This window comes from Sabethes cyaneus, chromosome 3 (genome assembly GCF_943734655.1).
Source record: "Sabethes cyaneus chromosome 3, idSabCyanKW18_F2, whole genome shotgun sequence".
NCBI lineage: Eukaryota > Metazoa > Arthropoda > Insecta > Diptera > Culicidae > Sabethes > Sabethes cyaneus.
The window spans coordinates 177,774,166-177,801,913 of NC_071355.1; the positions used below are offsets into that span (position 1 = coordinate 177,774,166).

The window sequence follows — 27,748 nt, forward strand, 5'->3', positions numbered from 1 at the left end:
ATAACGCAAGAAATATAGTGCATTCCTCTAAAGGTTTGATTTGCCCGTAGTGACCCCAAATTTATTTCAAATCGATCAAGACCAGCTATAGCAGATAATGTTAACTGACGTAACCGATCAGAGCTACACTAGATTGAGTGATGTGTTTCGTGCGCATCTTGGGGACACTCTTCAGTCCTTTCGAGACGCGGCGAGGGTTGAGACAAGGTGACGGCATATCCTGCATGCTGTTCAGCATCACTCTTGAGGGGGTGATCCGACGAGCGGGCATTGAAACGAGAGGGCACGAAACGAGAGGCAACTCCTAGGCTTTGCAGATAACTTTGAACTCAAAGCCAGGAATTTTGCGACGGCGGAGGAAATCTCCCAAGCAGCAATGTGAGTTTTATTGTACTCTTATGGTGGCCTTCAAGACCAATTTTGGTCTTAAATGCCATCATAAGAGTGTAATAAATCCCAAATTGTTGCTTGGGCTACGCCAGGCTGAAGCGGAGTCTGGCAGGATTGGGCTAAAAATAAATGCATCCAAGACCAAATACATGAAAGGAAGAGTCTCAAAGGAAACAAACGCTGCCTTTCGCGGACGATAGCCGTTCACGGCGACAAATTAGAAGTAGTAGATGAGTTCGTGTATTTGGGATCGCTGGTCCCCGTGGACAATAACACGAGTAAGCAGATCCAGCGGTGCATTCATCCTCTTACCTTATATGGCTTGCCGTGCTAAGACAAAGCCTATTGAACAAGGTTTCTCCAGTTAACACGGTTGTGGGTTACCGCTCTCTAACTCCTCGGATACCGAGTACTCTCTGCCATATCTCGGTCCACCTGGTCTAAACATCTTGCTCGCTGCGCTTCTGGTTGTCTTGTTCTTACCGGATTTCAGACGAACTTTGCAGGGTAGTTGTCCGGCATTCTTGCAACATGCCCTGCCCATCGTATCCGTCCAGCTTTAGCCAAACTTTGAATACTGGATTCGCCATAGAGCTGTGCGAGTTCTTGGTTCATCCTTCGCCTCCATACTCCGTGCTCCTGTACGCCCTCGAAGATCGTTTTTAGCATTCGTCTTTCGAAAACTCCGAGCAGTCGCAGATCCTTCTGGAGCATTGCCTATGTTTCATGCCTGTAGAAAACAACCGGTCTAACAAACGTCTTGTACAGGGTAAACTTTGTACAGGCGCTTAGTCTTAGTCGCTCCGAATCTCAGGGTTGGTATCATTGTCCGCCGATACCAGTGAGCCAATCCAATTAACATTTTTGTTGTATAATAGCTTATCAAGCGCTTGTTTACTGGAAATTAGATGTATAAAGGCTAAATAAGCTGCTCTTCAAGTCTAAGCGGCGTCGGCCGACCTCGGTTCCGCAACCATCATGTGCTTTGTTTTAGACGTAATTACCTTCAACTTAATCTTTTCTGCTTCGCGCTTTAGTCTTGTGTATTGTTCAACCACCGCCACAGATGTTTTTCCGATAATATCCATATTATTGGCAAAGCAGACGAAATGAGTGATTCATAACATCTTGTAGTACTCTGCTGAACAGCAGGCATGAGAGACCATCACCCTGACGAAACTTCTGTGATTCGAATGAATTTGATAATCCACCAGAAATCCGAACACACCACTGTATACCATCAACTGTAGATTGAATCAGTCTGATGAGCATTCTGAGGAAGCTGTTCTCGTCCATTATTTTCCGTAACTCTTTTCGGTCGATAGTATCATATGCGGCTTTGAAGTCAAACAACAAATAGTGAGTGGGAATACTGCATTCACGCGTCCTTTGGAGGATCTGCCGCAATGTAAATCCATTGTATCCATTGCATCCATTATAGACCGACCTTTGACGAAGCCGGCTTGATAAGTTCCCACAAATCTGTTCGTAGTTGGTGAGAGTCGGCGAAAAATGATTTGGGACAGCATTTTGTAGGCGGCATTGAGAACGGTGATCGCTCGATAATTCTCACAGTCCAACATGTTGTAGATCGAGCAGACAACCCCTTCTTTCCACTCCGCCGGTAACTGTCACGTATCCCATTCTAACAATTAGTCGGTGCATACAAACGGTCAGCTTTTCTGGGCCCAATTTATTAAGTTCCGTTCCGATGTCTCTTTAACTTCTATCGTTGAGACTGGCACCTCTTCCTTGTTTGTTGCACCGTCGCTTTCCCCGCTGTCATGGTTCTCTACCTGGGCGCCATTCAGGCGTTCATCGAAGTGCTGCTTCCACTTATCGTTCACCTCACGATCGCTCTATGAGCCAGAAATTAAAATTTCGGGACAAATATATTTGCGGTTAAACGGCGTGCCTCAGCTCAATGTAATCTTCGGTAACTTATTGAATGAAAAAATGATGCATCTTTTGAAGGGGTCGTCCAATATTTACGTGTTACTTTAACAACAATTTAAGTAATAACTTTTTGAGTAAACTTTTTTTCACCTTTTTGGTTTAAAAATATTAAAAATAAACCAATTTCAAGTATTTTTTCTGAAGATATCAAACTTCTACCTTTTACCCATTTTCAGCAATAAACTTTTGTTTATAAACGACCCCTCAAATCACATTTCTTCTTGTAACATGTTTATTTCAACAGACAGCTCAATGTGATATTCTAGACAACATTTTGCACATAAAAGAGGAATATTTTTGCTGAAGACTGTTTTGCTTTTTCTGCAATAATTAATAAGATATAACTGTTTTAAGGCTAAAAACCGTTTGATGAAAAATGTGTATTTTTTCAAGGGTGGTGTTTTCGGAGAAGTATAATAATAAAATATAGCGCATCTTTCTGCACTATTAGGGTGACCATGAATTCACCTCTTAGGGTGATACAAACTTTTGTTTTCTTAAATAATTAAAACAAAAGTTTTTTTTCTTCAAAAGTTGCGGAAAATACTAAAATAAGCAACTTTGCTGAATAAAGAAACTATCTATCTCTTACCGGTTACGAAATATAATGATGTGTTAAAAAAGAGCACTTAAAAATCAATTGCACTCAATAACTTTGCACACGGTTATTCTATTGCTTTCAAATGTTCTACAAAGTTATTTAGTATGTTGAAATACATATTTTCTGTCAAGACTGTTTAACGCTAGGACGCATATGTATTAAGTTATAAAATGTATGAAAAAAAAATCCGCGCTATTCCCAGGTATTCCCAGCCATGATATTCCCAGGTATTCTCTGAAATACACATTTGGGCAGATAGCTTTAATAATTCCCTACAAATTGGTAGGCAAACTAATTGCAGATACTTGCAGATGGCTAAGATATTCGGATTTTTCATCAGACGATTTTTAACCTAAAATCAGTTACATCTTAATAATTAATGCATATAAAGCAAAACAGTCTTCAGCAAAAATATTCCTCTTTTATGTACAAAATATTTTCTAGAACATCACATTGAGCTGTCTGTTGAAATAAACATGTTACAAGAAGAAATGTGATTTGAGGGGTCGTTTATAAACAAAGGTCTATTGCTGAAAATGGGTAAAAGGTAGAAGTTTCATATTTTCACAAAAATTACTTGAAATTGGTTTATCTTTAATATTTTGAAACCAAAAAGGTGAAAAAAAGTTTACTCAAAAAGTTATTACTTAAATTGTTGTTTAAGTAACTCTTAAATATTGGCCGACCCCTTCAAAATATGCATCAATTTTTTATTCAAAAAGTTGCCGAAGACCACATTGAGCTGAGACATGCTGTATAACCGCAAATATTTTTGTCCCGAAATTTTAATTTCTGGCCCATAGTGGATCGCCCGTCAAAATACTGCCCTTCTTATCCCGGCGCATTTCGGCTCGCGGCACAAAGCCTTTGCGGGATCCGTTCAGTTTCTGGTAGAACTTTCGCGTTTCCTGAGACCGATGCAATCGCTCCAACTCTGCATATTCCTGCTCTTCCAAGTAGCGCTTTTTCTCTCGGAAGATTTGGTTTCGCTGCATCTTCTTCTGTTTGTGTCTTTCCACGATCTGACGTGTGGCACTGCACATCTTGGGCCCCTACGCAGTGTTCTCATCATCCATCACCTTCCTATATTTATCGGTTTGAACCAACCATTCCGCTGATTCCGTGCCACATACCCGATGGAGATCTCCGCCACATTGCTGATGGCTGTTTTGATGGTGTTCCCGCAGTCCTTGAGAGGGGCTTCGTCCAGCTCGTCCTCTTCCGACGGCGCAACTTCAAGTGAGGGCGCGTAGTTTGCGGTGACGACTGGCTTTAGCCGCGCGAGAGTTCTGGGTGCACCTTAACTATCACAGGTTAGTGGTCCGAGTTAATGTTAGCGCTTCGAAAGGATCTGACGTCGATAATATCTAAGAAGTGCCGACAGTCGATCAAAGCGCGGTCGATCTATGATTCTGTCTGATTTGGTGACCTTCAGGTGTAGCGGCGCATTTAAGCGGGAAATCGATCAAGAAGCATACGCCATCGTACAAAGCTGACAATGTACAAAAACCTTATTAGACCGGTCGTTCCTTTTGTATTTGAAGCCATGATGCTGCTCATGGAGGGCATACGTACCGTTGCAGCTTTCGAGCGGAAGATACTACGGACGACAAATGGTGGAGTACAAACTGAAAGCGGAGAATGACGGAGGTGTTTGAATCACGAGCTACATGGGCTGCTTTGAGGGATTCTCGTCGTACATCTGGCAAAAGTCGGTAGGCTGCGGTGGGCTGGAAACGCCGTAAGGATGCCGGAAGACAGTGCCATGAAAACAGTTCAATAATCCCACCGGCTCCAGGAACAGGGGGGTTGTACGTGCAGGATGACTCGACCAAGTCGAGAGTGATTTGCGAGTTTAGAGACGACTGGTAAATTACCGACGAGTGACTCAAGATCGAGTTGAATGGAGATGACTGTTTGAAACAGCAAGCAAGGCATTCTGCACGAATCTTCTGCAAAACTCTTCCACACGATTCCTATGCAAGGAGCTCGAGAGACTATGTACGAACCTTTTTTGCTCGTTCGGGTGAATTCTGAATCTTCCACCTGCTCAGGAAGCTACCAGCTTTCAAGGATTTCTTGAACACTGATCTGGGCATATCCGGAATCGCTTGAGCCGCTGTATTCAGGACTACGTTTCCGTGAGATTCCATTCGGAACAGGCACTTTCTTAGCTTTTATTCGTCTAGCTACTGCCACTAATTCGCTGTTGAAGACTCGCAGGTCGTAATCCCTCTCTTCTGCGCCGTTCGTTAAGTACGGTTGGTAAGTCGTACGTCGGGAAGTCTCGCCGTTCAAGTGGTTTTCAGCTACTCAGAGCCCAGCAGGGGTTGTCTTAGGTTTTTTGGCCTTCATCAGTACGCAACCCTACAGGGTACATCGTCTTGTAGCCGTTACCATGCTTTATTTTTCGTATCAATACAGTTACATTCTTCTCGACGTTTACTGAAGTTCTGCGTATACGTCTTCGGGGGCTGAAATAAGTAGTGCGAAGGTTGTTCCACCAGTAAGACGGGCGTCGCTTGTTTCTCGGCGCTATTTTCATCGGTATGATAGTATCACAAGCCCTCACCAACCTAGTGGTCAACTAGTCCGCATTCAGGATTGATCCTACCCTGTCCCGATCCTTGCCAACGGTCGTTGTCTATCGCGATCATTGGTAAATTCGTGTTTTGGTTTTATTGTTATTGCACTACTATTTGCCATCCGTCGAAGCAAACACGCACCTTCAACAGAGAGGGTACGGGTGGGTATTTCCAGCCCATTAAGCGGTGACCTGAACAATATTCATGAACTACATTGAAACTATATTTATTCGAGACAAGATTTTTATACCAGTTGATAGAATAATATTTACTGAATATCGGTGTGTATTTTGGTCTTTATAAAACGCTACTGAATTTGAGTTATAGTCGCGAGAAATGATGAAGTCGCTGCGACTAAATTGAGCCCATTTTCTATAGTGGCGTCTGTGTTTTTTAAACCCGACAGGCCGAAATAGCTAGCACAGCGATTAAATGCTTTTCAAAAACAGATCAAAAGAGACAAGAAAAGAGAGACCGATGGATAACTTCTCGCTATTGCCTACATTCCGGGTTCATAGTTTTGCAGTGACAACAGCTTGCTGCTGGCGCTAGTGTATCACTGAATCGTTCATATACACTAGCGCCAGTTGCCACCCAAATACCAGATATGTCAGCACATATATTGGTAGTAGTGTAAATAACGCACCAAATGCTGGAACTAAAAACAAAATACTGCTAATGACTAGTTAATGAAAATTGATTTATATTTTCATATCAGAGGGGAATTTTTGTGTTCTTCCGCGATAAAAAGAAGTAGAATTGTTCTGTGACAGCATATTCACAGCTGTTTATTTTCTAGAATAAGTAAACGTGATCATAATTGTGTGTTTTCCAAACCATCATCAAGAGCGGATGCGCGTAAGGGATTGCTGCTAGTTTTTTCCGCCTGGTTACATGCTAGTGGAAAAACAGTGGTTTTGATGTTTATTGAATAAAATTAAGCAAACTACTTACAGTTTTATGAAAATTGTTATAACCCATTAAAGCCTATAAGTGCTACATTCGTTTCAGTATTGGTATATAGCGGTAAAGTTTTTATTTGGGAAAGTGTAGCCAAGAAAGATAATGTATGCCGAAATTAGTAGCGTGATGGGAATACCCTCCCGTACCCTATATAGTGCGAATATGAAAAGAAATCGACAATCGCCGAATCGTCTTCGCCAAGGGGACTACAATTGCATGTTACGGCTCTGCGTGGAACTACTCATTACTTTCTATATTAAAAAAAACTTTGATTAACAGTTTTAGTTTTTATCTTACCACAACACTTCGCCTTAATGTGAATAATCATGTGTTAATGAAATTAAATGCAAACGAGACTCTTTTAAGACAAAAGAGTATGTAGTTTTATGAAGCTGGTATACGTTTTCCTAACCAGAGAGGAAACAGCAAAACTCAGTGTCATCTGCAGGTGATTGTCAGTCATCAAGCAGTTGCTGCAAATTTTACCAATATAGTGTGAGGAAATTATTCCAACATATGATATCCCTTGTGCACAACGCATGTTCTGGGATCAGGAAAGTGTTTCGTTCCACAATAACCTCTTTGTTCATGTTGGTCTTTATGTTTATTGTCCCATAGGTTTCCTATTGCTCTGGCTACCGGATTCACTTGTTTAGTTAGACGTAATTTCCTTACTATGACACTATTAGGATTTGAGCTCTTGCCAGACAGAAAAGGATCTATGAGAAGAGCTTGGTGCAATTGATATTAATTACCACATACTACATTGGGTCTGATTTTCCTGAATCAATCGTAAACGTAGCACCCGAAGTCTGATTGTTGTTGTAGGGGTGAGTGATAAGTACTTTAATTGATTATTGGTCAATTGTTTTCATTATTATTGGATAAAATTGATGCTGCAGGATTAATTTTTCAAGAATAGAAGTTCGTGGATTACTTCTTCTCGGAAAGCTTGAGCGGGAAAAAATAGGTTGTTGTGAGGATGACAAATATTTCCACCTAAACAGACTATATATTTGACCGTATCACAGTAATTCACACCTGCATAGAATTTTTGCTTTGGGATATCTGATAATGAAAGAGTGATTCTTTGCCATTCCTTAGGATGGCTTAGTGTAAGAGGATTATAATCTTTGCGGATGCCTATCCTCGTGTGAACAGTAGTATTATCACCCCTAAATAAAGAAAATAAGTTACAGGCGGGAAGACATAATAGTCGACCCAACACACTTGCCTATCCTCGGGCATGCGGAGCACACCAAAGACCCAGGATTACATGTATATGTTGCAAGATACTCAAGCTCTGATGCAATGTCTCCGAGAAGGTTTGTAAAGTTGACGATGTTTCATATGAAGCAACCGGAAACAACGAAGGGTGCACACTGTGCATGTGTGTCGAGATTGGGAAATGTTCAATGATTTGTACAGCACAAATTGGGTTATCGCAAAGTAATTGAAAGGGTTCCGGTAGTTCAAATTAAAGGGATTTGCTGTATAGAACGTAAGTTATACTTCTCTAGGATATAGCTCAGGTTGGTAATCAAAAATTAGGATGGTAAAGCGAGTTTACCCCCGCTCCATTTAGAAGACAATAATACATCACTACTCGAGTATTTCACTGTTGTACCCACTGGCATCACACCGCACCAATAGGCTTTCACTACACAGATCGGTGCCATTGAATTTCCACCAGCGCTTGGCTCTCGGATATTCAACAGATGCGCTGACGCGTAGCGTGCATTACAGACCGTACAAATTCATTTCCATCCTTGCAACTTTCAGTAATCTATATAACCCCGTTGCTTGTGCATGGGAAAACTTCCATGCAAAATATTTCCAAACATGCGGGTGGCATATGCAAAGAGGCGAGAGAAAAAAAGCAAACAAACAAACGCTCAACTGAACTCACCCGCATAATGGAATCCACTCGCTGGTCGGCGAATTCTCGTGCTGGAAGATGATTTCCACGTGAGCTGACTCAAGGGGCACGTGTAACGGCCGGTTCTGCTCATATCCGGTGCGATTGGCGGAGTACAGCCAGGTGGAGATGACTTTCGATGCCGGGATGTAATCGATATCCGTGCCGAAACTGGATGTAAAAAAATGGGAGGAAAAAAATCAAACAATATAGCAAGCACCGTGAAAAGTGGATTTAGGTAGGTAGTCCAGTGCATGCACGTGTTGGAGAAATATGCTTAGTGAGAAGGTTTTTTTTCCTGTTATGTCGAATGCGGTTTTGCGGCGGTTGCTCCGTGGGCTCCACCGTGCTACGGAGATGGAATCAGTTTATCAGTGTGACCGAAAAAATGAAAAATGTTTTTCTTCGTTTTCCAAAACGGTCTGAATGGACGGTATGGATGAAAGTGCACATGTAGCAGTATTTTAAAAATTTCATGCATGTGATACCGGAATGTCAGACAACATTTGATGGGAAGGGTACGAAATTTATGAACCGAGTGAGCAAAAGTGGATTTGCGTGTTATTTTTGCTGGCTAGATGAACTCTTGATTGAGCAACACCGCAGGAGATCGCTTGAGGTACCCTTTTAGTTTGATATATTTTGCGGTTCTAACGATACTTAGTTTTTTTTCTAATAGCTACCGTTGTATGGTGAATATATTTGTGTGAAACATGGTTTGTTCATATAAGATTGATGAGAGGTACGAAAGCGTTTTATTGTTATTGCATTCTGAGGCTGCCCCAGTAATCACCGAGGGGGGTAGATAAAAATTTTAAAAATTATTTGCGATGGCCTAAACGAAATTTGATTTGATTAAATCAGAGTTTTTCATGGAAATATAGAGAATTATATTTTGTCAAGAAGCAAAACCTATTCTATCGCAACATCATTTGAACTAACTTAACTTAACTAAGGTACTTTAACCTATAGTGGATTCTCTTCTAATAACGGACCCTCAGGTACAATTTTGGTCTTTATTAGCTTGCAGTTTTTATTGCTTGCGCTAAGTGTTTATGACATGAAACAGAAATTACTAAATACAACACATGGACATAACGGATAACGGACATTCAAATCTGTTTTGAAAAATAGTTTATATAAAACAGAAGTAGACACTTTAGTGCACGAGTTGTCTTCTTCTATTAATTATTTTGAACTAAACACCCAACCGATGGTACTTACAATATAGCGAAGACCCCATTACTAACAAGACTGGCATCTCTGTTATTTTTCCATATAAACGTCTTGCGTCACCGTCAGCGACGCTGCTTTAGCGAAGGTGGTAAATTTTGTATGAGTGTCAGTAAGCGCTCCAAAATTCTGTACTAGTGTTTGTTCGACTATGTCGGAATGGGGGTATAAAAATTAGCGTTCACTCACACAGATGCATCCAGGGACCACCTTGGCCGGCAGAGTGAGCTACCATCAGTGTCTCCCGAATATTGGCAGAGCTGCCAGTCTTCTTGTTACAGGGGTCTTCGAATATAGTCTATATTTTACATTTATTCCCATTGTTTTGTGACAAATTGGCTTTAGCAACTATATTTGCAAGTTTTTCAGCTATTTTTCAATCAAAAGTATTGATGAGTTCTCCTGTACGAGAACATGTTTTATTGAAGTTAGTGTTTATTTTATAAATAGTTGCAATGGCTTTAGAAAAGGTTAAAAAACGCCCAAGCTAGTGTAATCTTCATGTGTGTTGAAGTAAGAATTTGAGGTCTAAAAAGTTCTAAAAAGGTCTATATTGTAGAGGTTTTCATGCAAAATGTTCAATAAAAGGCGTCCCTCAACAAATTGAACGCTGTAGAAAATTACCCAACGGGTATTTTCTCTTGAAAATGAGGGTAGAAGTAGTTTAGAGTGTATCGTTTACACTGTATTTTTATCGCTGCCGGGTTTTCGAAAATTGGAAAAAAGCGTCACCGGAAAATCCTCAACAATTCGGAATCGTGCCCGTGCGGTGAGTCGTGTCATTAAACATTACTACGAAACTCTGAGCATCGAACGGAAAGAGAAATGCGGTCAGAATGGATGTTCTATTAGTGATCAGGATCACAAGCATTTCGTGAAAGTGTTTAAGCGGAATCCCAATGCTTCGGTCAGTTGAATCTGTCCAAATCTTTCGTTTAGAGCAAAGGGCCGAGAGGGACTGCATACGTACACCCAAAATTTGAAACTGTTACTTTAAAAGGAATAACGAAAACGTCTTCCTTTAGTAACAACTTTGTTGCTTAAAGAGTAATAGCGTTCGTCGCCGGTTGAATAATAACATATACTAATGCATATTGTATACATTGTACAGTTCCACTTTACGATATTTTATTTATTTATTTATTTTATTTATTTGTTTATTTATCATACTTGTAGATTTAGAATACATTCTTATAAAATTCTACATTCGGATTTACGCCTACACTTTGATTTACATTCGTAGCATGGCTGTTGAATAGCGCTCAATACAAAAACGTTGACTGTGAATGTGCGTTGTAGGTTGAATTTGCTAACCGCATACCGTTTACATCGGGGGACTAGCAGTCCTATTTCTTAGAAAACAACAGCAGCTCAGTCCACATATCACATGTCGTATACGAATATGACTTAAAACAATTATCCGATTAATTTGACCGCAAAAATGATGACTTCGATTTCTGCAATAAAAGCAACCAAACATCCATTTGGTACTTGAATTAACAGGAACATTGGATTGGGAATGACAGAGAGTAACAGGAACGAATTAAAAAACCCGATTTAATCCACCTAGTGGTGAAAGGAACCTTTGTTATACAGTCTTACTTGCTATTTGAGATATAAATCGACACGTCTTCGGAACATAATTCATCTGTTGGTTATCGTTGCGTAGTGCGTTGGTTTACATAAAATTTATGAAAATTGAATAAGTTTACAAAATTTGAACAAAATAGGAACACTTTTAAATTTTGATAGATCCTTTTTTCATGAAATTGCCGAGTAAGGATAAGTAAGTTGTTATTAATCTGAGTAAGTGCGAATAAAAGTAAGTTGTAAGTGGAAATCATACCCTTTAGCATATACATTGTCTAGTAAAGGTCTAGTTTATAGGTTTTTGAACTATGCATACTTTCCTGTAATGCCATTCTATTTGAATCACATCTATAGAGTTTTCTTGAATAATTTTCATCAATTTTTATTAACTCACGCTGTTGTATTTTATACAACACGTGTAGGTTTTTCAACGCCATATTGTTAAAGCAAAGCGAAGCAAAGCCTAGGTGCTACATTTCGTTATCGAAACTTGACCTTCTGTTTTTATACGACAGACTTCGCAGCCAGCTGTTAGAATACAGGACAATTGCAGGGCCAATTGCTACGATCCTATTGATTCCAACAGCCTCTCCCAGCCAAGATTCGAATATACGACGACTGGCTTATTAGGCCAGCATCATACCTCGAGACCAACTGGGAGGGAGGGCCATATTGTTATAAAGTTACAAATCGTTGTTTAACTAACGTATATTCTTCAACAAACATATTGTGAGCAAAATATCATAACTATCAGCAAATGTAAATTGTTTAAAATGTATCCGTCTGCTGGTAGTCGAGTTATGCGGAGTCAAAATTAGGGTATTTTTTATAATCAAAGTTCCACAGATCCTAAACAAGCAAACATAGAAATATACTATTTTCAGCAAAGTTGTGTATTTTTAATATTTGTACAATTTGGTAGTACATGAAAAAGTCATACAAAAATTACAAAAACAGCAAAAAGAGAAAAACTGATTTTACAAATTCATATATAATAAATAAGATATTTCTATTTTCGCTGCAGAGATAGAAGGTTACTGTCTTTAGCAAAATTTCTTGTAATAATATGCTCTATAACTTTGCAGAACACATCAATGTGTTATATTGACACTGAAGAAAAATAATTTTTACCTTTGTTATACTATAACAAAGGTTTAGAAATTGGTCGAAAAACACGAAATCGATCCGAGGCCCGGAGGGCCGAGCCACATATACCAATCGACAGGGTTCGACGAACTGAGCAATGTCTGTGTGTGTGTGTATGTGTGTATGTGTGTGTGTGTATGTGCGCGACGCAACATTTCTATCGCCTGTTTCTCGGAGATGGCTGAGCCGATTTGTTCGCTATTACTTTTGTTTGAAAGGTATTATTGCCTAGTATATCACTATTGAATTGTTTTGCGGTCCGACATTTCGTTTGAAAGTTATGAGTAAAAATGTAAAAATTACGTAACACGATTTTCTCCAGAACTACATGACCGATTTCAACGGTCTTAGTATCAAATGAAAGCTCTTATTAACGCTAAAATTTTCAGAAAGTTTTATTGAAAACAAATAAGTAGTTTAAAAGTTATGTTTACCTGTAGTTTTACCTGTTTTGACAAGGTAATAATTATCGCCTGCTTCTCAGAGATGACCAAACCGATTTATGTGCTATTAGTCTCATTTGAAAGGTAATACAGTCTAATAGATCACTATTGATTTGTTTTTTGATTGGTCGTTTAATTTGAAAGTTATGAGCAATCGTATACAGCACATTAAAATTCACAATAATATTAAATAATTTCATCTAAGATACTCTATCTATTTTAAATTATTTTGGCATCAAATTAGAGGTTTTAATGCTGTTAATATATCTGCAAAATTTCAGAAGAATTGGTTTTGCCGGTCAAAAGATATTATCCCTCGAACACTCGCGCCAACTTTTGTAACACGGTTACTCGCGCGCACAATAGCCCAAGACAAAAAAAAAAGTGCGCACAAGAGTTTTGACTGGGAAAACCTGGTTTTAGGTTTATCGAACCTTTGGAAGAGTTTCTTGAAATTGAAAGCTCTATCGTCTGGTAGAATTTAAATTTTGATTAATCCCCCTAAAAGTGAAATAAAAAAATTATTTTTCTTCAGTTAAAATATAATACATTGATGTGTTCTGCTAAGTTTTAGAGCATATTATTACAAGAAATTTTGCTGAAGACAGTAAGTTCTATCTCTTCAGCGAAGATAGAAAAATCTTATTTATTGTACATGAATTTGTAATACCAGTTTTTCTATTTTAGCTCGTTTTGTTATTGTTGTATGACTTTTTCATGTATTACAAAGTTGTAAAACAGTAAAAATTCACAACTTTGCTAAATATAGTATACCTCTATGTTTGCTTGTTTAGGAACTGTAGAACTTTGATTATATAAAATACCCTAATTTTGACCCCGAATTACTCGACTACCAACAGACGGATACATTTTAAACATATTACATTTCTCGGGTAATTTTTCAAACAGACCTATGTGACAATGAGAGATTCTCTTTGCGTCTCCTCTCTTCCGCTTTTCACGGTTACATAAATGCATAGAAAAGTAAATTTTGAACACATTTAGCTAGTAACTCCGGCAACCGATTCATGTAAAGCTGATGTGTTAAAATGCATTAGTAGCGCCGTAAAAAACAGACGACAGGAGACATGAAGAGAATCTCTCATTGTTACATAGATCTATATGAAAAATTACCCGAGATTTGCTGATAGTTTTGCTGCATACAGACATGCTTTTTCCATATGAAGAAACGAGAGAAAATTCCAGTTGGGGCCAATTCCGGTACACCTTATATGCTGATTGCTTCGTTTCTGTGATGGCAGTTTATGCTGATCTTTCCCAATAATTTGAAGTATTAATGCATTGAATAATAATGACGTTTTGCTCATAACAAGTTTATTGAAGAATATACGTTAGATAAACAACGATTTGTAACTTTATAACAATATGGCGTTCAAAATACAAAATACAACAGCGTGAGTAACCGAGTAAAAATTGATGAAATTTCTAGAAAACTTTATTGATGTGAATCAAATAGAATGGCATTACAAGAAATTATGCAAAACCTATAAACTACACCTTTACTACGCAATATATATGGTAAAGAATAATATTTGCTCTTACAACTTACTTTTACTTGCACTTACTCAAATTATTAACAACTTACTTATCCTTACTCAGCAATTTCATGAAAAAAGGATCTATCAAAATTTATAAGTGCTCCTATTTTGTTCAAATTTTGTAAACTTATTCAATTTTCAAAAATTTTATGTAAACCAACGCACTACTCAACGTTAACCAATAGATGAATTATGTACCGAAGACTTGTCGATTTCGATCTCAAATAGCAAGTAAGACCGTATAACAAAGGTCCCTTTCACCACTAGGTGGATTAAATCGGGTTTAACCGGTAAAACCAATTCTTATGCAATTTTGCATATATATTCCTAGAACATATAAAACGCTGAACAAAAAACTGCATAGTGATTATGTACGCAGAACTGAGAGAAACCTACGATCAAATCCAAAAGGCTTTTGGAGGTTTGTGAATTCGAAGCGTAAAGAGGACGGGCTTCCATCTAGCATGTACCTGCGGCATAATGAAGCGTCCACTGACAGCAGCAAATGCGAATTGTTTGCTGAACACCTTGCAAGCGTTTTCAATTGTGAGTGTGCTTCAAGAGACGATATCGCTGCGGCCCTTGTACACGTTCCTAGCAATATGTTCTCTGTAGAAACTTTTACAATTTTGGACGAGGAAGTGGCCAAAGCAATTATCAAATTAAAACAGTCCTATCGCCCCGGACCTGACGGCATTCCTGCTGTTGTGCTGAAGAAATGTTTTGAAACATTAAAGTCACCATATTTATTTTGAAACGATGATTCTACAATTGATGAAGGGACGGTAAGGGAAAGTAATGAAGAAGGATTTTTTCGGGAATGAAGGGGAAGGGTGGAAAGGAAGGGGGGGGGGGGTAATAGGTAGCTATGGTTAACAAGTTGTCGCTGTGACTCCTATCTTTTGTCCAATGCTGGAAGGTGCATGGGTCGAACCAAGCTGTAATCAGAGATTATAACCGGATTTGAACCCACAACACCTGCCAGGGCGTGTCGCTCACTGGTACCCGTGTACCTTTGAACCACAGAGGCGCTGGTTCAAAGGTACACGGGTACCAGTGAGCGACACGCCCTGGCAGGTGTTGTGGGTTCAAATCCGGTTATAATCTCTGATTACAGCTTGGTTCGACCCATGCACCTTCCAGCATTGGACAAAAGATAGGAGTCACAGCGACAACTTGTTAACCATAGCTACCTATTACCCCCCCCCCCCCCCTTCCTTTCCACCCTTCCCCTTCATTCCCGAAAAAATCCTTCTTCATTACTTTCCCTTACCGTCCCTTCATCAATTGTAGAATCATCGTTTCAAAATAAATATTTATATATGCCTGACCGCATTTCAAGGTCATGACTAAAGTCACGAGTTTGGTCAATTAAAGTCACCGCTTGCCTGCATTTTCAACCTTTCTTTACGATGCCAACAGTTCCCTAGCAGCTGGAAAGAGTCGTTTATGTTTCCGGTGTTCAAGAAGGGTGATAGACGTAATGTGGAACAGTACCGCGGTATTTCATGTCTGTCCCCCTGCTCGAAAGTTTTTGAAGCTATTATGTATAACCATTTGATATTCAACATAAAAAGCTATATCTCTACGGCACAACATGGCTTCTTTCCTGGTAGGTCCGTAACTACCAATTTATTGGAATTCACTTCATTCTGCTTGCGTGGTATGGACCGGAGTACCCAGGTAGATGCTATCTACACTGACCTGAAGGCTGCATTCGATCGTGTTGATCATGGTATATTATGTGCTAAATGCGATAAACTTGGAGCTTCTGTTGCAATTGTATCATGGCTGGAATCTTATCTACGAAATCGGAAAATTGCTGTAAAGTTGGGTGCGTCTCAATCTGGCTGGTTCAGTAACAATTCTGGAGTCCCCCAAGGCAGTATACTGGGACCCTTACTTTTCTCGTTGTTCATTAACGATGTAACTAAGCTACTACCACCTGGCACACGATTATTGTACGCAGATGACACTAAGATTTTTCAGCTAATCAAAACGAACTATGATTGCTGTAGACTTCAAGCGTTGATCGACTTATTCGCAGATTGGTGCTCCAGCAATTATATGACGCTTAGTATATCAAAATGCAGCGCAATCAGCTTTCATCGCAAAAAACAGCCTTTAGTTCACGATTATCGCATTGATGGAATACCTCTGCAACGCTGCGAAGTAGTCACTGATCTCGGTGTAGTGTTGGATACTCAACTGACGTTTAGGCAGCACTATTCCATGATTATCAGCAAAGCTAATCGACAACTCGGACTGATCATGAGAATTGGCAAGGAGTTTAACGATCCTGGTACCCTGCGAGCTCTGTATTGCTCGTTGGTGCGCTCAATCTTAGAGACTGCCTGTGCTGTATGGGATCCATTCTACGACAACTGGATAAAACAGTTTGAACGCGTACAGAAACACTTTATTCTTAGAATCTGCCGTACTCTACCATGGAGAAATCATGACAGCTTACCTTCTTATGCTGACCTTTGCCTACTGATAGGAATTAAATCCCTTGAACAACGACGTAAAGACATCATGGCTCAAATGGCTCATAAGATTCTCAATGGAAGCTACGACTGCCCAACAATTCTCTCAATGCTTCAACTACATTGCCCTCTTCGTCCACAACGCCATCAACGTCTGCTTCGGTTGAACGCGCATCGCACAAACTACGGTCAGCATGAACCTATTCGTCGACTGGCTATAGCATACAATCGGTCTGAACATGCCTTAAATTTTTAAGTTTTGATTTTCTGTAGACTTTTGTTAATGTTTTTGATATAATTATGTATTTAGTGTTTAGTTTTGTTAGCCATAGAACCTTTTAAGAAAAGATGTTGGGTTTTTGTGCCGGCTTGAAAACTGCCATGTGTGCACTTCAAGGCGGCTTTTCCCAATCAACAACATTATTCATTAAGACATTTCTGTCGGATGAATTATACAAATAAATAACAATAACAATAACAATAGTGTCAAAACCTCTCGTTTGATATTAAAATAATTGAAATTAGGTAAATTATCTTGGTTAAAATCATTAAAAATTATTGTTAATTTTGGTGTGGTGTATACGGTTGCTCATAACATTCAAATTAAACGTCCAATCAAAAAACCATTCAATAGTGATCTATTAGGATGTATTATCTTTCAAATGAGACTAATAGCGCATAAATCGGTTTGGCCATCTCTAAGAAACAGGCGATAATTATTACCTTGTCAAAACTGGTTTTTTAAGTATAACTTTTAAACTACTTGTTTGTTTTCAATAAAAAATTTATAAACAATTTGGCTTTAATAAGGGCTTTCATTTGATAGGGGGATTAGGGGCATAATGAGCACACGGGGCGAAATGGGCACCCCTCTTTTCTACGAAAGTACGCATTTTGTAACATCATATGGCATGCGAAACACTACTGTAGGTACTACAGTATCTATTTATCAAAAAATGAGTGATCTCTACTTTTAAAACACGGAGTTATATTAAAAAACTCAACTTGGTTCTCAGACGCTGAAAAAATTATAATTTTGGTGCACTACCAAATAAGGTTTTACGATCATTTAAATATCTTAAACTATCAAGTGCACACTGCAACATGATGTATACATTGTATCTCAAATTTCACCATCATTGAAGTTTTGATTTTATACTATAAATAGTGTAAAAACCCATTTTTACTTTAACTACTTGACTGGGGGCGAAATGGGCACCCTTAGGTGGGGTGAAACGAGCACTATGTCACATTAACTAACCTGTCAGTTTCTTTGTTTATCGCGTCAATGCTTGTTTACAGTGATGGTATGAATATGCCAAGAGAATCCGGAAGACATAATTGGTCAAAAAGGCCTTGCAAGTGGCCTTGACCACTCTAAGGCGAGACGGAATACTCACAAAACAAGTCGTCAAGTACCACAGCATTATGCGGCAGACGTTAGCTCGGTATGTGAGGCCAAACGAAAGGGCAATCACTGGGCAGGAGGTGGACCAAATTGATTCCTTCAAAACTGTTTCCGCTCCCGCTACTGGACAAGAGCTGGTGGTCCATATTTTGTATATGGAGGTTCAATGCTACGGTATTACTACCCGTTAAATCAGAACCCTCGTGTACCAGCTGGTAAAGGGAAACGGAAAAGCATATGTTTTCAACACTAAAACACAGCTAGCTTAAGCGTCATCCGAAACTTTCCTTGTGTGCTCCAAGGCAACCTCCGCGGATTAATTGCCTTTAAGCGGCTTGCGGTCAATAGTTTTATCGGCGTTTTGACACGTTTTATGTTTGTGTATGTATGGGTGTGTATGTGTATGTGTATATGCGTATGTATGTGTTTATGTATGTGTATATGCATGTGTGTGAGTGTGTGTGTATGTGTGTGTGATTGTTGTTCTTATATACACCCTTCAAGCATGTGTTTATAAGGGTGCTCATTATGCCCCAGGGGGTGCTCATTGTGCCCCACACACTGACCGATTTTTAGTTTTTGAAGCATAAGTTTAAATTGCAATTTTCGTCATCATATCAATTATTTTTCAATTTGTTAACAGTATGCCTTTAATTATCGATAGTGAATGTATGTTTTGCAATGACGACACTTTAAAAATACTGTCATTTTGGGTGCTTAAATCAGTCAACAAGTTAGGGTGCTCATTATGCCCCTAATCCCCCTACTAAGATCGTTGAAATCGGTCATGTATTTCCGAAGAAACCCGTGTCACGTATTTTTTATTTTTTTTTACATTTTTGCCTATAACTTTTAAACGAAACGTCGTATCACGAAACAACTCAATAGTGATCTACTAGACAATAACACCTTTCAAACAAAAGTAATAGCGAACCATTCGGTTCACCCATCTCTGAGAAACAGGCGATAGAAAAAATCATTACATACACACACACACACACACACACACACACACACACACACACACACACACACACACACACACACACACACACACACACACACACACACACACACACACACACACACACACACACAGACACACACACACAGACACACACACACACACACACACACACACACACACACACACACACACACACACACACACACACACACACACACACACACACACACAGACATTGCTCAAATCATCGAACCCTATCGATTGGTATATGTGACTTGGCCCTCCGGGCCTCGGATCAATTTCGTGTTTTTCGACCAATTTTTAAACCTTTGTTATAGTATAACAAAGGTAAAACGCTTACGATATGTTCGATGCTAACCGCAAAAGTTTTGCCTCCTACCAGCCCGCTGGTTTGTTTTCGGAAAAGCGTAGCTGTATTGGTTTTATCTGATAACTCATTCCGGTACAAAAAAGAGAAACATGGTGGTCAAAACTACCAGACTAAAATCAACTAATTATCAGATATTTTGAATGCTGTGATTTACCCTCTGGTGAAGAAACACGAGGGTCTTACGATCTTCTGGTCGGATCTAGCTTCGTGTCACTAGTTGTAGGATGTCCTGGAGTGGTACGAAAACAACGGGATTACTTTCGAACCCAAGGACATGAATCCCCCCAACGCACCAGAACTAAGGCCCATCGAAAAATACTGGGCTATTTTGAAGCGGGCACTACGGAAGCATCCCAAGGAAGTCAAATCTGATGAAGACAAGAAGAAAAAGTGGGTTTCCGTACAGAAGAAGCTGCATCCAGATGTTGTACAGAACCTTATGGTATTGAAGTTGAATGAAATAAATATACCGTTAAAATCGGGCAAGCTTTCGTGATACGTTCAAAGCTTGGCACCTTTGGTGGTGAGGTAGTAGGCTCAGATGACAATTCCTGACTTGCTTCGATTTGGATCTGGCTCTGGCTCCCATGAAGGACCCCCATGCAACCCTTGCATGGCCTCATTGCTTCTAAAGATAGCCGCGGGATCACATAATCACGAACCACGAGTGCAGATAGCGACACGAAGGAGGAACCTAAGAAAATGGAAACAATCTGACACATCCAAAACAACAATAACAGTGGTTTCACGCCGATTGCAGACGCGAACGTTTTCGCAAGGAGTGATAGACTGCAACGATCACCTGTTCGGAACCCACTGGCAAGTTCCAGCAGTAGCAAGCAGAAAGGAGGACATAACATGGTTCGGTTGAGCTAGATGCTTACATCATAGCTCGGCGGTAGCGCTGGCCCAGATGTGATGGTGAAGATCGATGAGCTTTATGAGTTTATCAAGGATAGTTCATACGTTCATACGCAGATAAAGTAGCTAGATACCGGTATCAAATCAGCTAGATCACAGCTGAACGCGAGCAGAAGCATCTGAGGGCTAGGGCTGAGACTGCACTAAGCTATGAAGAAGACTTCCGAAGTACTGGAGAAACCTAGAGCACCTCTAGATCTAAATCCGCGTTCAGACAAAAAGAAGAGAAAAACGCCTGGAGAAGGAGCGGAGCAAAAGAAAGCTAGGAACAACGAAGAAGAGGATCCGATCTGGGGAGAAAGCAGCGGTTAGCGTACTGTCGTAAGTCAAAAGGACAAGCGGCAGCAAAAAGGAGAAAAGAAAGAAGCAAAAGAAGAGCAGGTGTCGGCGCGAAAGAATAATGGGTGATGCCTTGATTGTTGGAACGAACGCTAACGTTTCTTATGCAGTGTACCTTCGATAAGTGCGAGTAGCCCCGGAGTCGAAGGAACTCGGACAGAAAATGATGGGAACCAGCGAACGTGAAAGCGCATTCCCAAGAAACCATGGTCGAGTGAAGGGATCTGGACGAGATCAGAACAGGGGTGGGCGACGTATCGATGGTAATCCGGCTGAAGAAGGCCTACGGCGGAAGTTATTGAAATAAGGCAAAATTAAAGTTGGATGGTCAGTGAGCGTTCTGAAAGCCATCTCTTGTATGGCTAAGGAAATGGAACGTGGTTTCAAGAGCTTTGACTTCGGGCATCAGGCGCGTAGCTGCGAAGTTGTGAAGAAGATCCGGCTCGTGTCGGAAATGCTGCATGCTACGTGAAAAGGAAGATGGAAATAACCACACCACGAGAATGCCAATGCCAAGTATATCAAAAGGCGACGGCGGGCCAGCAGTGACGGAGCCTAAGTAGCACATTTTAGGTACATTTAGTTGAAGCAACGGGATTACGACCGGAATTAGTCATAATTCGGTTACCATAACTACTTTGTAACATCCGTGCTAGTAGGGAGGTGACCCATACCAACTTCATTCATTGCGACACAGCACAGCAACTATTGTGTCAGTCGACAGCGGAATCGTTGTGTGAAGTCGCAATAATTGCAGAGCCTTACCGAGTTCCATCTAGTAACGGTAGCTGGACAACTGATCGAGCAGCAATGGCTGCAATACAGGTAATGGGCAAGTTCCTCAACGAAGAGGTGGCTTCGGGTTCGTAAAGGTTTCGTGATTGTCAAAAACAACGGGATCTTCGTGTGCAGCTGTTACGCGTCCCCGAGATGGATAATTGAGCAGTTCCACTAGATGCTGGACGCGTTGATCGAGAAAATCATCAGGCGATGGCCAACCATCATTGGAAGACACTTCAACGCTTGGGCTATGGAGTGGATCAGCAAACATACTAACGTCAGAAGGTACAATTAGTTGGAAGCCTTAACGAAGCTGTAAGTCGCGCAGTTCAACGAAGTACAGCTCGTAAGCATTGCCGCGATTCCATCATCAACGTCACCTTTGGCAGTCAATTGCTGATATAGCATCGGTCGGCGAAATCCGGTTACAATGCAAAGAGCGAGGATCTGTGTGTGAAAGTGGAAGACGATGGCCTTTGACAAGGACTTGCTCGTTGAAGCACTCCGGGTGGACAGCGGAAGATTGATCCTGAATGCGCGTGAGTTGACGGACACGCTGACGAGGGTATGTGATGGTACGATGCCTCGAAAACTGAAGTCGAGAAATGCCTGGCGCCTTGCTTACTGGCGGAATGAGACACTTAGCAAGTTTCGTGCAAGTTGTTTCAAAGCCAGAAAACGCGTCCAGAGAGGCAGAACTGCAACGAAGCGTGAAGAGGGTAGCATGAATTTTAGATTGGCGATGGATGTTTTGAATCAGGAGATAAAGCAAAGCAAACGCAACTGCTGCAAGCAGCTGTGCCGGTTAGCTGACATCAACCCATTGAGGTGACGCGTATCGCATTGTGATGCCGAAAACCAAAGGTCCTGAAACAGCCCGGGGCGTTGCGCCCGGATAAGCTGACTACTATCGTGGTCATGGAGGGACTTTTCGCGACGCACGAGCCTACGATATGGCCACCAACACCGTACAGTGTAGAAGAGAGGGACAGTGCGACGGTCTGCAAGTCTCTGACGATGAACTATTCAGGTAACCAATAAGCATTACCAATGCCATTTAAATGCAAGCCAATAAGCATTTAAGTCACCTTAAATGCTACTTAAAAACTAATTTGGCAAAATACACAACTACAGCTCTTATAGTGCTGACAATGTTTATTTGCGGATAATTACCGACAAGAAGAATTTGAATAGAATTTTGAATGCCAATTTAATGCAGTTAGGCAGTGAAAAAGCTAATAAACTGCAATGTGCAGTATAAAATGCAAGATATGCTAATAAGCGGTTGATTTACTGCTTATATTAATGTTTATTGGTTACCTGGGTAATGACAGTGGCTAGACGGCTAAAAATCACGATGGGGCCCGGTCCAAATGAAATCCATAACGTGGCCCAAAAGGTTGCAATCCGAGCGTTTCCGAACATGTTCAAGATAGTGCTGCAAAAATACCTAGAAGATGATCACTGCCCGGACCAATGGAAGCTCTAGAAGTTAGTGTTAGTGCCGAAGGTAGGAAAGCCTTCAGGGATCCGGAGTCATATTGGTCGATATGTTTGCTGGATACATGTGGAAAACTCCTGAAGAGGATTATCCTGAAAAGACTGACGAGGTACACGGAAGGTGAACACGGTCTGTCGAACATGCAGTTCGGATTCCGGAAAAGGAAGTGGATGCTATCCGGACAGTAGTCGAGCGAGCCGCGAAGTCGTTCAAACAGAAGCGAAGAGGAGATCGTTTTTTGCGCAGTTGTAACAATCGACGTAAAAACGCTTTCAACAGTGCTAGCTAGTGCTAGCTCGTCAAGTCGCTGCTTAGAATGCAGGTCCCGGGATATCTATGCAGAATTCTTAAGTGTTGCTCCCCGAATCGGGTGCTTGTTTACGAGACCGCCAAGGGCATAAGACGATAAACATTACGTCGGGAGTTCCGCAAGGCTCCATCGGTGGGCCTACGCTCTGGAACGGGCTGTACTATGTTGTACTGACTTTGAAGTTGCTGAGAGCTGCGGTAATCGTCGGTTTTGCGGACGATATCGTGTTATCGGTGGCCGGCGAATCACTGGAAGAGGAGGATATACTGGTTCATCAGTTCGGAGGAGCGAGCTTGGATAGAAACCCTACGAGGGTGACCGTGAAGGAATGGATGTCATGTTGGTCGCCATCCCTCGATCGGTTCATGTCGCCATCCCTCGATAAGTAATGATGAAATGCAAAGGCACATCCTCTTCCCGAAGTAATACTTGTCGGTAGTTCCAGAAGAGTGGAAAATGGACGGAGGAAATCAGGAGTTTTTAGTGGTTAAGCACAAAGTACAAATTTTGAATCCCACACAGCGCTAACAAAAACAAATGTCTTTTCCGTAAAAATTAATAGAATCTTGCCGGCAGCGTAATTAGCGTAAAACGATTAAATTGCAAAGTGTGCGAACTTCATGTATAATGATGTTTGAGAGGATGGTATACCAGAGATTGGTTATTAGGTACTGTACCGTAGAGTAAACATGTCCCAACATCTCACTGCACCGGCAAAATTGCACTAAATACCAGAAGGAATTACCTGTTTTTGGCGAAGTAGAACCGGGGCAGAAAGGTTGTCAGGTTTTTGTAGGAGATTACGGTTACCAGGACGGTCCCATTGGAAACGATATCCAGCAGCGAGCTCGTTACGTCCATTTCCATGTGAAGCTGATCCGCGTACAGTTGATCGCTGTGGAGAGAAAACGGGGAAATGAGGAGAAGTCAATTCAATTTACTAATAAATCATCGCTTGGTCGCGTGACGTTTCGACTTGATGAGCTCTTTGTGAATCTATCTGTCGCAAATTTTCCGTTGCATCAATCAAGAGGGATGGATAATCAAAGTTTGGTTTTCGTAATTAGCACAGATGCGTTTCTGCCATAATACCCTAATTTGGCATCAATTTTCAGCTTCAATCGGATACCAATCGAATCTATCTTCTACAACTCAAAATTTGTTTAGTGACTAAAGGAAATTTGATGATGATGAAGTTTATTTATTTAACCGCAAAACTGATTATTTTATGTTATTAGTTTGGTAAATTGCGTATTAATTTTGGAATGACATATATGGACGAATAACAACTTCAAATCAATATGCAATTTGAAATAGAAGTTTGGTTCCATTTCTGTTATATACGGAGAAAGATTGCACCATCGACAGGGTCATCAGACCGGCGCCAGTACAAATGAGCAATTTTAATTAAAGATCACCACGGCAGGAATGCTCATTACTGGCAATGGTGGCATCATTGTTTTGCATGTACACTTACCCGTAGATCTGCAAATTGAATGGTAATCCCTTGACCGATTCCGTGTATAAATAGAACGAGTTGAGTTGATGCGTCACGGTTGTGGTCGCCGCCAGCGATGCCTTGGAAGAGGACGAGGACGACGACAGCGACGAAGAGGACGATATCGGAGCGGCCATCGTGGTTTCATGGTTCAAAGCGGCCGCCTGGACCAGATCCTGCAGCTGTTTGATTTGCTGGAAAATGCGGGGAAGAGGAAAATGATTGATGAAGCGTTCCGCAATGCCGTTCCACATGTATGTTCGAGTATTAAATTCCTCATAAATCCGGCTTATTGGGCCGAATAATTCCACGAAAGACGAACAAGTCAGTAGATATATGTTGAATGTTGATGATTATCAGTTGAAAATATACATAAATCGATTGCACATTCGCATCATCACTATGTTCTAAGGTCGTAAATATAAACGTTTTGTACAGATTTAACGATTGAAGTGAAATGGCCAGAAAAAAAAAAATTGTGATGGTTATTGTTGTAGGAATTCAATTACGTCTAGCAACGCATTCCATCTATTTCGTTTCCAATCTAAAGTGATACACAGTGTCACGACTACATACCAAGTCTCAGACTTCGTCCGTGGAATATCATTTCGATCCGTACATGTACGTATGTATAGTAACGTTATGTCAGAGTTAGATTTCTCTGGAAACAACTATTTGTTTTTATCAATTACGGCACGGAATCAATTCAACAGAATCAACCTATTTCGTATCCGTACCACAAAGCAAACGTAATCTGTAGAATTAATGGGTTTAACGGGATAAATTTAGCGCTAAACGTGATAAAGCAGCACCGTACAGGAATTCGCGTAGAAACAAACCGATCTAACCGACAACTTGTCAGCAAACATTGCTGATTTCAAGTTTTGTGCTATCACTTTCCGCTGTTTGTTATGGGATGTCATCACATAGCCTCTAATGGTTCACGGTGGTCATTCAACCGCAAATCGTTGCTTGCTGTCGGTTCTGATTCCAGTGTTTCGCAATGCCTCTCGCAGATCCTACGTAGCAGTTGTAAAACGTTTCCAAGCAAGCCCGGAATCGACCGCTAAGCCTGATCCGAAGCGGGCGGTGGTTCAGTGGCGCTAGAAATTGCAGGCACCCATAAAATCAATCATTCAAATTTATTGAACGACCGACACGATTGCCGAGAAATTGTGGAGAATCGCAATGGGCGGACAGGCGAGGGGTGGTTAATTGATTAAGGAAACTTTTGACACCAGATGTTTGCACTTGGTTGGGTTATTACGAGTTTGGCGGTCTTGCTTTATTCGGTAATTTTGGATGTGCAGGCAGTTTTTGCTTCCACTAATTTGAATCGTATAATTTATTTATAGATCTGGTACAACAAAACGCTTATATTTAGGCTTAGAAAGAACACGCGGGGTTTGTTGGTATCTAATTTGCAAGCCATTGCATTTTAATAATATCGAAATTTCTGAGAGATGTTAACAGATATTTTAAAAATTTAATAATACAACTCGAACGACAAAATATTCTAAATGAAAAAATTTGATTTAACATCTCTCATTTACTTTCATTGTTAAAAAACATGACATGTTCATAGACCCATGATTTCAATTTTATTTATTTACTTTCAATGTGACATTCCATAAATGCCCTACGAAGACTGTTAGTTGTCAATAAATCATCAATATTCCTCTTTCAATTCGTTGAAATCATTAGCTGCTAAATGGGACATTTATTACTCACACCTGGCAGAGTTCAATATTTAAATTTTTTTCGCAAAGCCGATATTATTGGAAAACTGTAATACTCATTTTATTGATCCGTTTTTTCTTTCTATTTCATTAGCGATGATAAAATGGAAGTATCACATACCTGTTGATTATTAAGTGATAATTTGTTCTGCATAATGACATCCACCACCCGGAGAATAATGTCCGATGCTACCTCCTGCTCGTGTTGAGTTCCCGTATTTTCAATGTAGCGGAAAATCTGAAATGAAGTAAGAATGATGACACCGACTGTATTCGATTACGAAGCAAGCGAAATTAGATTGTTTTCTGTGATACATCCTGCCAGCTTACTCGCCAGAATGATGGCCTATCGAAAAATATTTTCCTATGTGATTTCCTTCCTAAGACAGCTTGGGCTGTTCCATCAGAAGATGGGAAGATAATATGCTATCTGGATGACGCTATAGCATAAACAAAAATATGTTTAAGTATCTGAATAGTCTAAGTGTTCGCACTGAGGAAGATCTCACGTCTGAACGTTGTTGCAAATTGTAATTTCCTACTCTAGTGAGAACTCGTTTATTCGTTTATCAGAGCATCCATTAAAAAAAACTAAAAAGTTCCTGCTTACGAGGAGTTTAATTTATTATAGTTCATTTACTTTTGTAAACATAATTTTTGAATAAATTTATTAATTATTTTACTCGGCAAATCGGGAAGTCTTTTATGGCCGGACGGTCACAAAAGTATTTGCAAATGCAATTTTCTATTGCTCCATTCTCCCCAAATATCTTTATCATTATTTGTTTTAGAGAAATCGCTATTTGTCAAAATAAATTTTAAGTGGGAAGAAGTACTGTGAGTATATAAAACTGAAAAAACCTGGTTTTGAACTGCCTTGTTATATACAGGATAGACTACATAAATAAAATAATAATTGGACATGCGTGATTGAAGTACGTGAAATGGGCGGGCTAAGGGACGGAAGTTCAAATTTTAACAGCTTCAAATGCATTAGTTTGGTGCTCAAAAGATGTACACACCT

The 27,748-nt window shown here is 40.3% G+C and overlaps 1 protein-coding gene across 1 annotated transcript in view; it reads right to left on the reverse strand.

Moving 5' to 3' along the window:
• Window positions 1–27,748, reverse strand: part of LOC128740448 (uncharacterized) — a 148,213-nt gene that overhangs the window by 81,904 nt on the left and 38,561 nt on the right. The window contains exons 9-12 of the mRNA XM_053835989.1: window positions 26,846–26,962; window positions 24,965–25,179; window positions 24,233–24,382; window positions 8,405–8,584 (exon numbers count right to left, since the gene is read on the reverse strand). Coding sequence (XP_053691964.1) covers window positions 8,405–8,584; window positions 24,233–24,382; window positions 24,965–25,179; window positions 26,846–26,962 — 662 coding nt within the window. The remainder of the gene's footprint in view (window positions 1–8,404; window positions 8,585–24,232; window positions 24,383–24,964; window positions 25,180–26,845; window positions 26,963–27,748) is intronic.